Raw genomic sequence first — 13953 nt, 5'->3', positions numbered from 1 at the left:
GTAACTTTTAAAAGATTCTTCCCAAGACATGGAGAGGTACGTGGGAGGTACAGACAACAAAGATGAACCCTTCTGCATGTATAGTACTGTGTCGTCAGTGATAACAAGCATTGATCTACAGGTGGATGGATGCGAACAGGCTGAATGATCAGGTATGTCTAGGCAGTGGGGAGTGTGCCCAGAACCATGTACAGGGTTAGCAGACAGTGTTTCTACATGTGTATTGGTATGTGTTGTAACAATGTCCAGGTGTACAGTAGACCTGACAAGGGGCAAGGTTGTGGTGGCTTCCTAACCTCAGCCAGCTACCTGGAGAGAGCGAGTAGCTGGACCCGCGGGCTTGGGACCATGGTCATAGGGGACATCAAGCTCAACTGGAATAACATATTACACAAAAACATTGTTCCACATCTTACTTTGACAAGTAGCAACTGGGATCTTAAAAGCTTGCAAGTGGCCATCTAGATGCAACAATGGGTCTCTCCTTGTCCAGAGCGAAGAACAATGAGGAAACAAAAAGATTCATGGAAACAATTAGTCCATGGGACTGGTAGACCATGCAATTATCAACCTATATAACCAAGACACCAGAACAACTAGTTGGTGCCCGCCTACCATTGTCAACCACTCTGACGGGGACTAGTGCAAGAGATCCTGGATTGAAGGAAAGAACAATGTGGAACAAAAGTCAAAATCACAAAAAAAATAAAAAGACCAAGTTTGCTGGTCTGACAAAGAGCCTGGTGACTATGGCCCCTAGTTACCCTTCAGGTCTGAAATTGCACTCACTCCTGTGGCTTCCAGCCAAAAAACAGACAGGCATATGGGCTGAATATTTACATGAGGCACAGGCAGATACACTCCCTGAAGTGATCAATTGTGGGAGGACAGAAAGGCAGTGCTTGCACTGGGAGACAGCTTAGGAGGGCAGGATTGCACGTGAGGAAAGGACACAGAGAAGAGGTAATTACAGGGAGGAAGTGGGAAGAGAGCTGTTACACTGTGGGGAATTACACTCATGAGACAAAGTGTGTCTGAACTGCTGTATGGAAAATGAATTTGTTCTGTAAACTTTCACCCGAATCACAAGAAAAATTTTAAAAGAAAATAAAAAACTCCTCCCTTTGTATGAATTTCCCTGTGTACAAAAAGGGAACTAATGTGATTAATGGCTTTCACACAATGCTTATAGTCCCATGGTCTCTCCAGTGTCTGAGGTTCTGAGGGAGGAGGGACAATGAAGGCTTCCTTCATCTTTAACATTCATAGAATCAATCCACAGTTTAGTATCTCACATGTTTGAGAATGGAAAAGGACGTGTATGTTGCCATCCATGCACCTTACATTTACATGAAGTCTCTCCAGTGTGACTTGTCAAAAGTTCTGTTGAGTTAATTAGAGTGCTTTTGTGTGCTTTTGATTATCTTTGAAAGCATAGGGAGAAAAAGAAAAATTTTACCACATTCCTTTCATTTACATGGCTTCTCTGTCATGTACATACTTTCAGATTTGGGAAAAGATGATGGAGAAATGCTATCCAATGTTACTTTGACATATATTGTTTCTCTCCAGAATACCTACTCATGTGATCCAAAGAATGAAGGACATCTGAAGACTTTCCCACATTCCTTATATCCATAAAGACTCTATTCACTTTGATTTGGTATGTTTACAGAAGGAAAAAGAATGACTAAAACCTCATCTAAATTACTTATATTCATATGGTTTCCTCCACTATGTCTTCTTTCGTATTCTACTAGATAGGTTGTAAGAGTGACTTTCACACATTCCTCATATGCATAAAGACTCTCTCCAATTTGATTTAGTATGTCTACAGAAGAAAGAGGAATGACTAAAAACTCATCTAAATTACTTACATTCATATGGTTTCCTCCACTATGTCTTCTTTTGTATTCTATTAGATAGGAGATATGAGTAATAAGTTTCCTTACAACCAGAAATTCTCTCCACTATGACGTTAATGATGCTCATTAAGAACTGAAGAGTGAATAAAGGCATTTCCACATTGCTTTCCTTGATACGCCCTCTCTCCACTATGAATTCTTATATGTCTAGTGAGGGATGAAGAGTCAGTAAAGGCTTTCCTACATACCTTACACTGATAAGGCCTCTCTCCACTGTGAGTTCTTATATGTCTAATGAGGTGTGAGGAACGGCTAAATACTTTACCACATTCCATACATCCATAAGGCTTCTCTCCACTATGAGTTCTTATATGTTTAGTGAGGTTTGAGAAATGACTAAAGGCTTTTCCACATTCCTCACACTGATAAGGCTTCTCTCCAGTGTGAATTCTTATATGCGTAGTGAGGGCTGAGGAATTACTGAAGACTTTTCCACATTCCTTACATTCGTAAGGTCTCTCTCCACTGTGAGTTCTTATATGTGTAATGAGAGAGGATGACTGACTAAAGACTTTCCCACATTCCTTACATTCATAAGGCCTCTCTCCGCTGTGAGTTCTTATGTGTGTAGTGAAAGCTGAAGAACCAGTAAAGGCTTTCCCACATTCCTTACATTCATAAGGTCTCTCTCCGCTATGAGTTCTTATATGTGTAGTGAGGGATGAAGAAATACTAAAAGCTTTTCCACATTCCTTACATTCATAAGGTCTCTCTCCACTATGAGTTCTTAAATGTGTAGTGAGGGATGAGGAATCACTAAAGGCTTTGCCACATTCCTTACATTCATAAGGTCTCTCTCCACTATGAGTTCTTGTATGTCTAGTGAGGGCTGAGGAATTAGTAAAGGCTTTCCCACATTCCTTACATTCATAAGGCCTCTCTCCACTGTGAATTCTTACATGTGTAGTGAGAGATGAGGGATCACTAAAGGCTTTCCCACATTCCTTGCATTCATAAGGTTTCTCTCCACTGTGAGTTCTTATATGTGTAATGAGGGCTGAGGAATGACGAAATGCTTTACCACATTCCTTACATTCATAAGGTTTATATGCACTACGAAATTTTTTATGTAAACTGAGTGATGAGGGACAGGTTTTCCAGTATTCTTTATATTCACCCTTACAACCTCTCACATGTGTTTGAAAGGACGAGAAACTACAGAAATTTCCCCCACATCGGTTACATACATAGGGCTTTTCTCCACTAAAATTCTTCACAGGGGTGCTTAGGTAAGGACAATTGCAGGTTTCTCTACATACCGTACACTGATAAGTACTGCATCCAGTTTCAGATATGATACAATTCCTAGGTGACGAAGGGTATATAAAGGATCTTCCACACTCAAGGTATGCAGAAGGATTTACCTCAATAGTTCTTTTGAGCTCTGGAATCTGACTGAAAGTTTTTCCATATTGATTACCTTCATTATTTTCATGGAGGTTCTCTACTATATGCCTTCTGTTAAAAATAGGAAACGTACTGTTAGAAATAAGTATGTTACCATTTCAAAATCACCAAACACAGTGAACATGTACATTTTTTTGTCCTAAATTACATTATGTCTCGTAGGTTGAATAAGTGAGCAGAGATGCTACTATTACTGTCACAGATTATCCAAAATTTGAGACTTTCTGAGTATTGTGTATGAGTAAAACATGCTTCCAATATTCAACATAAGACTCACATTTATGAAAATATTGTATTATGAAAATTCTCTGAACACATAATTTAGAAATTGTTTAGGTATTTATATTGTAACGTCAAGATACTTTCAGACTTTCTACTGAGGGTCTGCTTTCTCTTGTACAAAGGGCACTCACCTGAAATAACTCCCCTGATTGTTATGCTGATCTTCAATACCACGGAATTCATAGATTTCTCCTAACATGGAGGACCAGGTGTCATTCTTCATGAATCGCACTACTGTATGTTCACTGGAAAATTTTTCTCCATCACTAAGGTTTCGAGAAACTGACCCAATGATTGAAGTTGAGGTTTACAATATGAAACAAAAGGGAAAAAAATGATTAGGAGGAGAAAAGCAGCTGTAAACAAAGATAAAACTTGAGGCATTTGACTGTTCGAGGACTCTGGTAATGGCTATGTAACAGGAAATACTCCGATGAAAATAGAACATGACAGTGACATACTGCGTAATTAGGATAACAAAGTAGAAAACTAATGGATACAATGCACATGTAACATGGAAATGCTAAATGTACATGTAATAGGAAAATGGGGAGGAATTAGTCCATGAACAGAGTTGTGAGAAGATTAATGAAAGGCAGAAAAGTAAGCTTAGGTATCTGAGAAATCCAATCTCCTCAACCAAAAATACATTTCCTAAATGATTTGTCCAACTCTAATTTCCTCTGTGGAACACTGGCCCTTCAAAAGACTGTGGCCTTCTTGATCCTCCCCAACAGAGTAGCCCTGGATAAATCCTACCTCTACTCTCCTGACATCTTTCTTGATTCCATGGTAAAAACACATGGGTGTAGCTGACATGGTGCTCATAGAGAAAGACGTATTGTGAGGGAAGACAGTTAAGAGCAATGAACGTTTTCCTGACACTGAAGCAATACTCTGGTCTTCAGAGCTTCTGGAGATGAGCAAGTGTGAATTTATTTGCAGCAAAACAATCATGTCCAATTTGTAATAAACACAGGAGAACATTTTACAAGGTCTCAAACCACAGATCTCTCTGTGGCTCAATGTGACCCCAGAAACAAATGGTAAAATTTACTACACTTAAAGGGCCTTAAGAGTTTTAACCACAAGAGAAATAAAGAGTCAGTTTAATACAGAGTATTTTGTTGTTCATGTGGAAGTCAGGATATTTAAGATACATAGAACATAAGACATCTGTCCTATTTAACAATGCATTCCCAAATGCTGAAGCAAAGTCAATAGGTATTATATATTTGTTTATTAGAGACCTAATGAATACACTTTAAAAAAGGACGCCATCCTTACCTACTGAGGCCAGATTTATGAAGGTTTCCATCATCACATCTATGTAGAGTTTCCTCTGAGCAACATCCAGCAAAGCCCACTCTTCCTGGGTAAAGTTCACAGCCACATCCTCAATGATCACTGAGTCCTAAAACATCCCACATATACTAGTTCAGCAAAGTACCATATACTCTAATGTGTGCAAAAGGATGCATGAAGCTGACGGAATCACAGAGATTATACACAAGATTCTGTCTTCTAGTACTAATATCTACTCTAGGGTTTAGTCATCACCCTCTTCCCTTCACTGTCTACTTTCACTTCCTCACTTATTGCATCCTACTTCATAGATAAAACAATACTCCAAACACACTGAGCCAAGCTTACCTATCCATATTTTAAATATGACCAATTCCTCTTATTCTTCTTTTTATGATCTAGTGGTGGCAAACTGTCTAAGGCATTTGACTGCTAACCAGAAGGTCGGCGGTTTAAACCCATCAGCCACTCCAGGCAAGGAAGAAGGGGCATCTACTCCTGTAAAGATTTACCACCTTAGAAACCCAATGGGGGTCACTGTGAGTCGAAATCGACTCAATGGCAGTGGGGTGGGTTTGGTTTTGACAGTCAGAATGCATCACAGAAATTAGAGAAATGCTCTACAAATAAAAGTGTTATTTTCACATTCATATCACTCCCTAATGAAAAGTATGATTTTTTACCTCATTCCACAAACCCACCAGAACTCCCAACAAAATGTGAATCACAAGTGTGCTCTCATCACATCCTGAAAGCAGGATGAGATGTTAAAAGGGAAACACTATAGGATTGGCAGCTTTTTCCTTTTGCCCCTTACCATTCATGGGTGGCCCAAAGGACCATACAAACAACCAGGCAACCCAAGACCCTGACATGGTTGTATTTTCTTGGAAAAACTCCAAATAATCAGGGGGTGACAGGACAACCTGCTGAAAATAGCATATATTATTTTTGAGAACTTTTAATTTTTACACTTCTGTCACCTGTATTTCAGTAATTCAGCAACTGCACTGTCATCATCCTCTCTGTCCCTTTCATGGACTCAGGCAAGTGTATTGAAAAGTTAAACAAAGTTCAGGTAAGAGACATGAAATACGAGAATCTAGATCTCTCAACAATTATCAAACTTTTGAGACCTGATGCTACCGTGCATCACTTATTAGTGAAAGATCCCCTCAACAAACACACACCATATACCCACAGAAACACAAGCTAATATTTTAAAAGGACAAAGAGTCTTTTCTTCACAAGAATCATGCTGAATGTAGTCAATGTCACTGAGTTATTATTGAACTGACAAATGTTTGTTATATGTATTGTGTCCACATACAAAAATGTCATTTTGTAAGTTAACTGAAGTGCAAAGGGATTTAGCTGTTAAATTCCCTGTGAATCCTAAGAAACGGAAATATGCAAACCATCCATCTAGAGGCTCTACTCTAATTCCCACCCCCCACATTTGTACCTAACTGGAAGTCAAGCAAGCATGACTACCCAAACTCTGACCACTGGCATCCCCTGGGTTGTAGGATTAGCCTCTATGAAATAAAATTACCCACTGGCTTCCGTATATAATAAGAGGAGAAATAGCTGCAACACTACACTTTTGATGCCATCACTGGACTGAATAGAGCAGCTATAGAATAGGAAGGTTCTTGTCAGGGACAGGGTCATATGGGCTGCCTAGGTTATCTCTAATCAATCCAGATATGATGGAGTCACAACAAACTTTGACCCACAGCCAAAATTCAAGCTTCCTCCATTACAGAGGTGCAGATTACATATTGAAAGATATCTAATAAAATATTCCACGTTGTGAGCATATATACAGATTCTACTACTACTAAAGGTTCTGCAAAAACTATTAAAGGTTCTGGATAAAGCCTGGCATACTACTCACTTATTTCTCATAATGACTTTCCTAAATAGCTATTTAAAAAAAAAAAAAAAAAAGGTTAAGGAAAGCTGTTGTTGTCACATGCTGAGTTGGATCCAACTCATAGCGACCCCTCCTTGGGTTTCCAAGGCGGTATCACTACAGAAGTAGATTGTACAACCTTCCTTCCAAGGAGTGGCTGGGGGGTTTGAACTGCCAACCTTCTGGTTAGCAGTCAAGTGTTTTAGGCACTACGCTACCAGAACTCCTTAAGGAAAGTTACAGATAATAAATCACATGCTCAATGTTACAAAACTGAAATGTTGCTGAGCTAGGGTCAAAATGCAGGGCCAATATGCCTTTGAAGCCCAAGTTCCTGACTACTTTTGTACTCATATGCACACAGTTTTGTTGTTACTTGGCAATAATACCATGGAAGATCTACAGCTCTGCTACACATTAAGAAGAGGAGAGTCAATTTAGACAACCTGGAGCTCCTTCTCCTGACAAAGCCCCATATATCAGGCAAGACTGCTTCCCTTTAAATACTTACCTCAAGCTCCTTCATTTATAAAATTGATTTAGGTAATATTGACACAAAGCTTACTTCTGTGGGCAAAGTACAGAAAGCAGTGAATAAAAGAGAAATATCCTGATGCAGATGGATATAAATTCTTTGGAATGGATCGTAAATACACAAATATAATATCAAGGTGGTAAGTTCTACAAAAAAATTAAGGGTTGTAAGATGATAAGCAGCAAGTAACACAAGCTTATTTATCTTAAGTGAGTTAGTGCAGGGAAAAGCAAAATAATCACTTTCAAAAACAGTAGTCAACCCTGATGTGGTAAGAAAAACACAAATCACACTTTCAATTCCCAAAACTTGGAAGCAGACTGTGATAATTCTGCAAACATTCATGTACATTTCAGATACTCATAAATGTCAAGAAAGGGAGGGAAAGGAAGGGTAAATCACTAACTACAGGGTCAACATATATTAACTTGGGTGAAGGGAAAGGCAATAAAAAGGGGGAGGGTCAGAGCAAAATGATTAAGGCAAAGAAGACTCTGGGAAGGACATATGAGTTAAAAGCAACAGAGGTAAATGCTATTACATACACAATCCTGAAGTAACAGTAATTAACAATAATTTATGAGTGGTTACATACATAAACATTCAAAGTGAACCGGTGCAGGAAGGGGAATGGGACTACACCCACCATTATATATAGGTCTGACACAGTTATTTCTACATATGTATTTATATGTACTACAAAGTCCAGAAGGCAGGAGGGGAAGGGTGAATGGAGACAGAAACACATGGAGGAAGTGGGATGATTGCTTTTACATTGTGGGAACTGGAGTCAAAGTTATCAAGAAAATATGTACGAATTGTTTAATGGAAAACTAAGTTGCTCTGTAAGTTTCCAACCAAATTACAATAAAAAGTAAAAGAAAAGAAAACAAAGTCATTGATACAAACCACAAATGATGATTTCCAGTTTCTGATGATATGTAAAGAGCGTGAAAGTTACCACTACTTTCCTCAAAACAAGAAAAAAAACCTGCATTCTGAACTCAGATGCCACTTACCCAGTAAGTTATTTTGTAAATATAAACACTTTTTATTTTATTTACCCAGTAAGTTATTTTGTAAATATAAACACTTTCTAACATTTATATGAAAAGAACAAAACTTCAGAATATTCAACACAATACCAAAGAATGACAAAGTGGGAACACTGACACTACACCACTTCAAGACTTAATCTAAAGCTACATTAATTATTATTCCCCATGATCAGACTGGCAATCAACTCTACAGTGGAATCTACTGTGAGCAGCTGAGTGAGCAGCCTTAGGGATGTGGTCTGCTTCCTGTGTATAAGAAGAACTTTTGAGGAAGGCCTTGAGCTTTTTTTGCACACTTGGATCCTGAATTTAGCCAAGTCTTCATTCAGCAGCCTGCCATATTGCCTGACGATCTTGGGATTGTTTCTGGACTTACACTAGTGGCCTGCCCTATTACTCGCTAATCTTGTTGTTGTTATTTGCCGTCGAGTCGGCCCCGACTCATAGCGACCCCTCCTTGGGTTTCCGAGGCAGTATCACTACGGAAGTAGGATTGCCCAACCTTCCTTCCTCGCTAATCTTAACACTGTGCAATTTTACTTGTCAGCCTTGGGTCTATCAACCCAAGCAGCCAACAGCTGCCTGAGTTAAGAGATGCCTCCAGCTCCAGTGGGCCGGGAGCAAGAGGCAGAGCTGAAGCCCAAGGTCAAGGGGCCTTCACCCAACCCCAGAGCTGGCACTTTGAACACAGACTCCTAGCATCCAAAACCATAAGAGAGTAAATCCCCATTTGTTAAAGCCATATACTCTTTCTTCTTCCTCTTCTTTTTGTTGTTGTTCTTTTCAATTATTTATTTATTTTGTATCAGTGATTGTTTCTTTATAAACTTTTTGTGTTTCTATTCTCATTTTCACTATTTTGGTAGTGGTTTTTGTTTTGGTTTGGTTTTTGTCCCACCATGTGGAAAACAGCTTTGGTGGCCTCACAACCCAACCACATCCATGCTTCCTATAGCTGCATCCACTGTGGAAGGGCTGTTACCATCTGCTAATGCAATTGACCAATGATACGAGAGTCAATCTATTGTCACAACTGCTCTACACAAACAGCTAACAGAGATCTGTGCACACATTCTCATCCTCTATAACACCCACCAAGACACAGGTGATGAGTGCCTAATACTGCCAAACTACCAAACAGTGTAGCCAACAACCCTGCTTACTTGGATCTATCAAAATGAAACAAAGAAAACAAAAAACAAGGGGAAAAAAAAAATCACACTAACTTACAATCACCAATTAAATATAAATACAATGACATCACATATCTCAGAATAAAAGTGAAAATCCTAGTCCACACAAAGAAGAAACATAAAGCAGGAGAAACAAGAACACAATACAGAGCCAGAAAACCTCCTGAGGAAAAAGTGGGACTGGAAATACTTGATAAACAATTCAAAAGAATTGTATTTAGTTACCTTAAAGCTCTGATGGTATAGTGCCTAAGGCATCTATCTGACTGCTAACCAGAAGGTTGGTGGTTCAAACCCACCAGCTGCTCCACAGAAGGAAGATGGGGCAATCTACTTCCATACAGATTTATCACCTCAGAAACCCAAGAGGGGTTGCTATGAGTTGGAATCGACTTAGTGGCAGTGAATTTGGTTTGGTTTAAATAGATTAAGAGACAGCTAAAGGGAAATATTGATAAAAATCAAGGGAAACACAAAGAAAAAAAAAAAAACTCAGAGAATTTAGGAAAACAATACAAGAACAAACTGACAAAATAATGAAAAACTAGAACTATACAAAAATACCAAATAGACATCCAGAAGATTAATTCTACGATTTCAGAAATAGATTAACATATTGATAGGCCAAAGGAATAAAATAAAATGAACAGAAGAAAAAAATCAGTGGCACTGAAGCCAGAGTCATTAGTGTGGTAAAGGAGTAATTAGAAAAAGCATCAAAAAAAAAAAAAGGAAGAACACCTAAGATTTATGTGGGACACCATCAAGAAGAACAACTTACATATAATAAGCATTCCCGGAGCTCTGGTAGCACAGTGCCTAAGGCACTTGACTGCTAACCAGAAAGCTGGTGGTTCAAACCCCGCAGCCACTCCTCAGAAGAAAGGTTGGACAATCTACTTCTGTAGTGATACTGCCTCAGAAACCCAAGGAGGGGTTGCTATGAGTCAGGTCCAATTCGATGGCACATAACAACAACAATAAGCATTCCAGAACAGGAAGAGACAAGAAAAAAAAAAAAAATTGTTAGAGATTTGTTGGAAGAGACCTTCCCTAATATGATGGGAAGACGAGAACATATCCATTCAAGATGCTCAATGAACACCGAACAGGATACACCCCAAAAGGAAAATCACCAAAACAAATCATAATCAAACTTAACAAAGACAGAAAGAATCTTGAATACAGCACAGGAAAAATGAAAAGTTACCTATAAAGAGCAACCAATAAGACTAACCTGATTTCTCAGTAGAAACCATGAAGGTAAGAAGGCAATGAGATGATGTACATAACACCCTGAAAGAAAAAAATTGCCAACTAAGAATTATATACACAGAAAAAAATGTCCCTCATATATGATGGCAAAATTAGGACATTTCCAGATAAACAGAAATTAAGAGATTTTGGTAACACCAGACCATCCATAAAAGACATGCTAAAGGAAGTCCTTCAGACAGAAAACTAACAGAAGACAAAACCAATAATTAACACACATGACAATGTAACCCAGAAACCAATCCAGACACAGAAGTATCCAAAGTAAAATTTCCAAGACTATAAACAAGGAACCAGAGACATCAACTGGTAAATGAGGACAACTACAAACCAAAAAGAGGAAATAGTGTCAGTACAGAACATCCAAATGGAGAGGCAGTCAAGATGATTTTGAGGTAGAGTAGATTGTTTTAAATTTGGTAATGAAATGATAACAGGATAGTCACAAATAAAATAAACAAACCTTCTAATCATAAGAAAAAATAGGAAAGGAACAAATAATTTAGCAAACACTAAAACAATAACAATGAAGGAAATGACAAAAAAAATCATAAACACAGTGAGTTCAGCACAGAAAATATGGAACAAAGAAATCAGCAACACCATTAAAAATAAAGCACATAACAAATTGATAGCAATAAATTTATACTTGCTGATAATTACACTGACTGTAAATGAATTAAATGCACCAATCAAGAGCCAGAGAGTTGCAGAATGGGTAAGAAAATGTGGCCCATCAATATGCAGTCTACAAGAGACTCTCCTTAGACACAAAGACAAAAATAGATTAAAAATCAAATGTTGGGGAAAAAAACAAATGGAAATCAAAAAAGAGCATGAGTGGTAATATCAATTTTAATCCGTAAGACAAAAACAACCATAAGAGACAAAGAAAGAACAGTATATAATGATTAAAGGATCAATGGAACAAGATGACATAACCATAATTAGTAACTACACATCAAATGAAAGAGCCCTAAAGTACATAAATCTGACTATAACAGAATTGAAATGACAGACAACTCTGTAGTAATAGTGGTGGTGGTGTTGTTGTTAGGTACCATCAAGTTGATTCCAAATCACAGTGACCCTATCCTCGCAAACTTCACACTATGCTTGAGTCCATCGTTACAGCCACTGTGTCAATCCACCTCACTGAGGGTCTTCTCCTTTTTCTCAGACCCTTCACTTTATAAGCATGATATCCTTCTCCAGGAATTAATTTTCCCTTCTGACAACATGACCAAAGTATATGAGACGAAGTCTGGCCATTCTTACTTCCAAAGACCATTCCAGCTGGACTTTGTCCAGAACAGATGTGTTCACTTTTCTGGCAGTCCATGGTATTTTCAGTATTCTTCGCCAACACCACAATTCAAAAGCATCAACTCTTCATTGCTCTTCTTTATTCACTGTCCAGCTTTCACATTCATATGGGGTGTTGAAAATACCAAGGCTAGGATTAATTGCACTTTAGTCTTCAAAGTGACGTCTTTACTCCTTAATACTTTAAAACACTCTTCTGTAGCAGATTTGCCCAGTGCAGTACGTTGTCTGATTTCTTGACTGCAAATTCAGTCAAAAACTGAATTTCGACAACTTCAATCTTTTCTCCATTTCCATTTCCATTTCTTGCTTATTGGTTGTGAGGATTTTTGTTTTATATTGAGGGGTAATCCATACGGCAAGGAGCTCTGGTAGCATAGTGCCTAAGGCATTTGAATGCTAACCAGGAGGTTGGTGGTTCAAACCCACCAGCCACTCCACACAAGGAAGACGGGGCAATCTACTCCCATTAAGATTTACTGCCTCAAAAACCCAAAGGGGGTTGTTATGAGTCGGAACCAACCCAGTGGGTTTGGTTTTTTTAAAATATCCATACTACAGATCATAGTCTTTAATCTTCATCAATAAGTGCTTTAAGTCATCTTCACCTTCAAAAAGCAGGGTTGTGTCATCTGCACATCATAGGTTGTTAATGAGTCTTCCTCCAATGCTGATGCCACGCTCTTCTTCATATAGTCCAGCTTCTTGGATTATCTGCTCAGCACATGGACTGAATAGGAGCTCTGGTGGCATACTGGCTAAGGCATCTGACTACTAACCAGAAGAGGGCGGTTCAAACCCACCAGCCACTCCTTGGAAGGAAGATTGGGTGATCTATTTCCATAGTGATACTGCCTCAGAAACCCAAGGAGGGGTTGCTATGAGTCGGATCCAACTCGATGGCAATGAGCTTGTTGTTTTGTTTTTTAATACAGACTGAATAAGTATGGTGAAAGGATACACCACTGATGCACAACCTTTCTGATTTTAACTCATGCACAATATCTCCTTGTTCTGTTCAAACGATAGCCTCTTGGTCTATGTCCAAGTTCCATTTTCATGAACACAATTAAGTGTTCTGGAATTCCCATACTTCTCAATGTTATCCATAATTTTTTATGATCCACACAGTCCAATGTTTTTGTATAGTCAATAAAACACAAGTAAACATCTTTCTGGTATTCTTTGCTTTGAGTCAAGACCCATCTGACATCAGCAATGATATCCCTCATTCCACATCCTCTTCTGAGTCCAGACTGCATTTCTGGGAGTTCTCTGTCAATACACGGTTGCAACTGTTTTTGAATTGCTGTCAGCAAAATTTTACTTGTGTATGATATTAATGATATTGTTTGATGGTTTCCACATTCTGTGGAATCACCTTTCTTTGGAATGAGTACAAATATGGATCTCTTCCAGTCAATTGGCCAGGAAGCTGTCTTCCAAATTACTTAGCATAGATAAGAAAGTGCCTCCAGCATAGCATCCATTTGATGAAACTTCTCAATGGGTATTCCGCCAATTCCTGGAGCCTTGTTTTTCGTCGATTCCTTCAGTGCATCTTCAACTTCTTCCTCCAGGATTAGTTCTTGATCATATGCCACCTCTGACATGGATGAACATCAATTAATTCTTTTTGATTGTTGTTGTTGTTGTTGTTATGTGCCGTCGAGTCGGCCCCGACTCATAGCGACCCCTCCTTGGGTTTCCGAGGCAGTATCACTACGGA

The 13953-nt window shown here is 38.6% G+C and overlaps 1 protein-coding gene across 1 annotated transcript in view; it reads right to left on the bottom strand.

The window, feature by feature from the left end:
* Positions 1-1978: 1978 nt before the first annotated feature.
* Positions 1979-13953, bottom strand: part of LOC103212593 (zinc finger protein 883-like) — a 65347-nt gene continuing 53372 nt past the window's right edge. The window contains exons 3-6 of the mRNA XM_007958572.2: positions 5603-5667; positions 4902-5028; positions 3746-3896; positions 1979-3383 (exon numbers count right to left, since the gene is read on the bottom strand). Coding sequence (XP_007956763.2) covers positions 1979-3383; positions 3746-3896; positions 4902-5028; positions 5603-5667 — 1748 coding nt within the window. The remainder of the gene's footprint in view (positions 3384-3745; positions 3897-4901; positions 5029-5602; positions 5668-13953) is intronic.

The sequence above is a fragment of the Orycteropus afer genome, unplaced genomic scaffold, assembly GCF_000298275.1.
Source record: "Orycteropus afer afer isolate SDZICR_OR568_19922 unplaced genomic scaffold, OryAfe1.0 scaffold01026, whole genome shotgun sequence".
In the NCBI taxonomy this organism is placed as follows: Eukaryota; Metazoa; Chordata; class Mammalia; order Tubulidentata; family Orycteropodidae; genus Orycteropus; species Orycteropus afer.
This window is presented reverse-complemented; position numbering and strand designations above follow the sequence as displayed.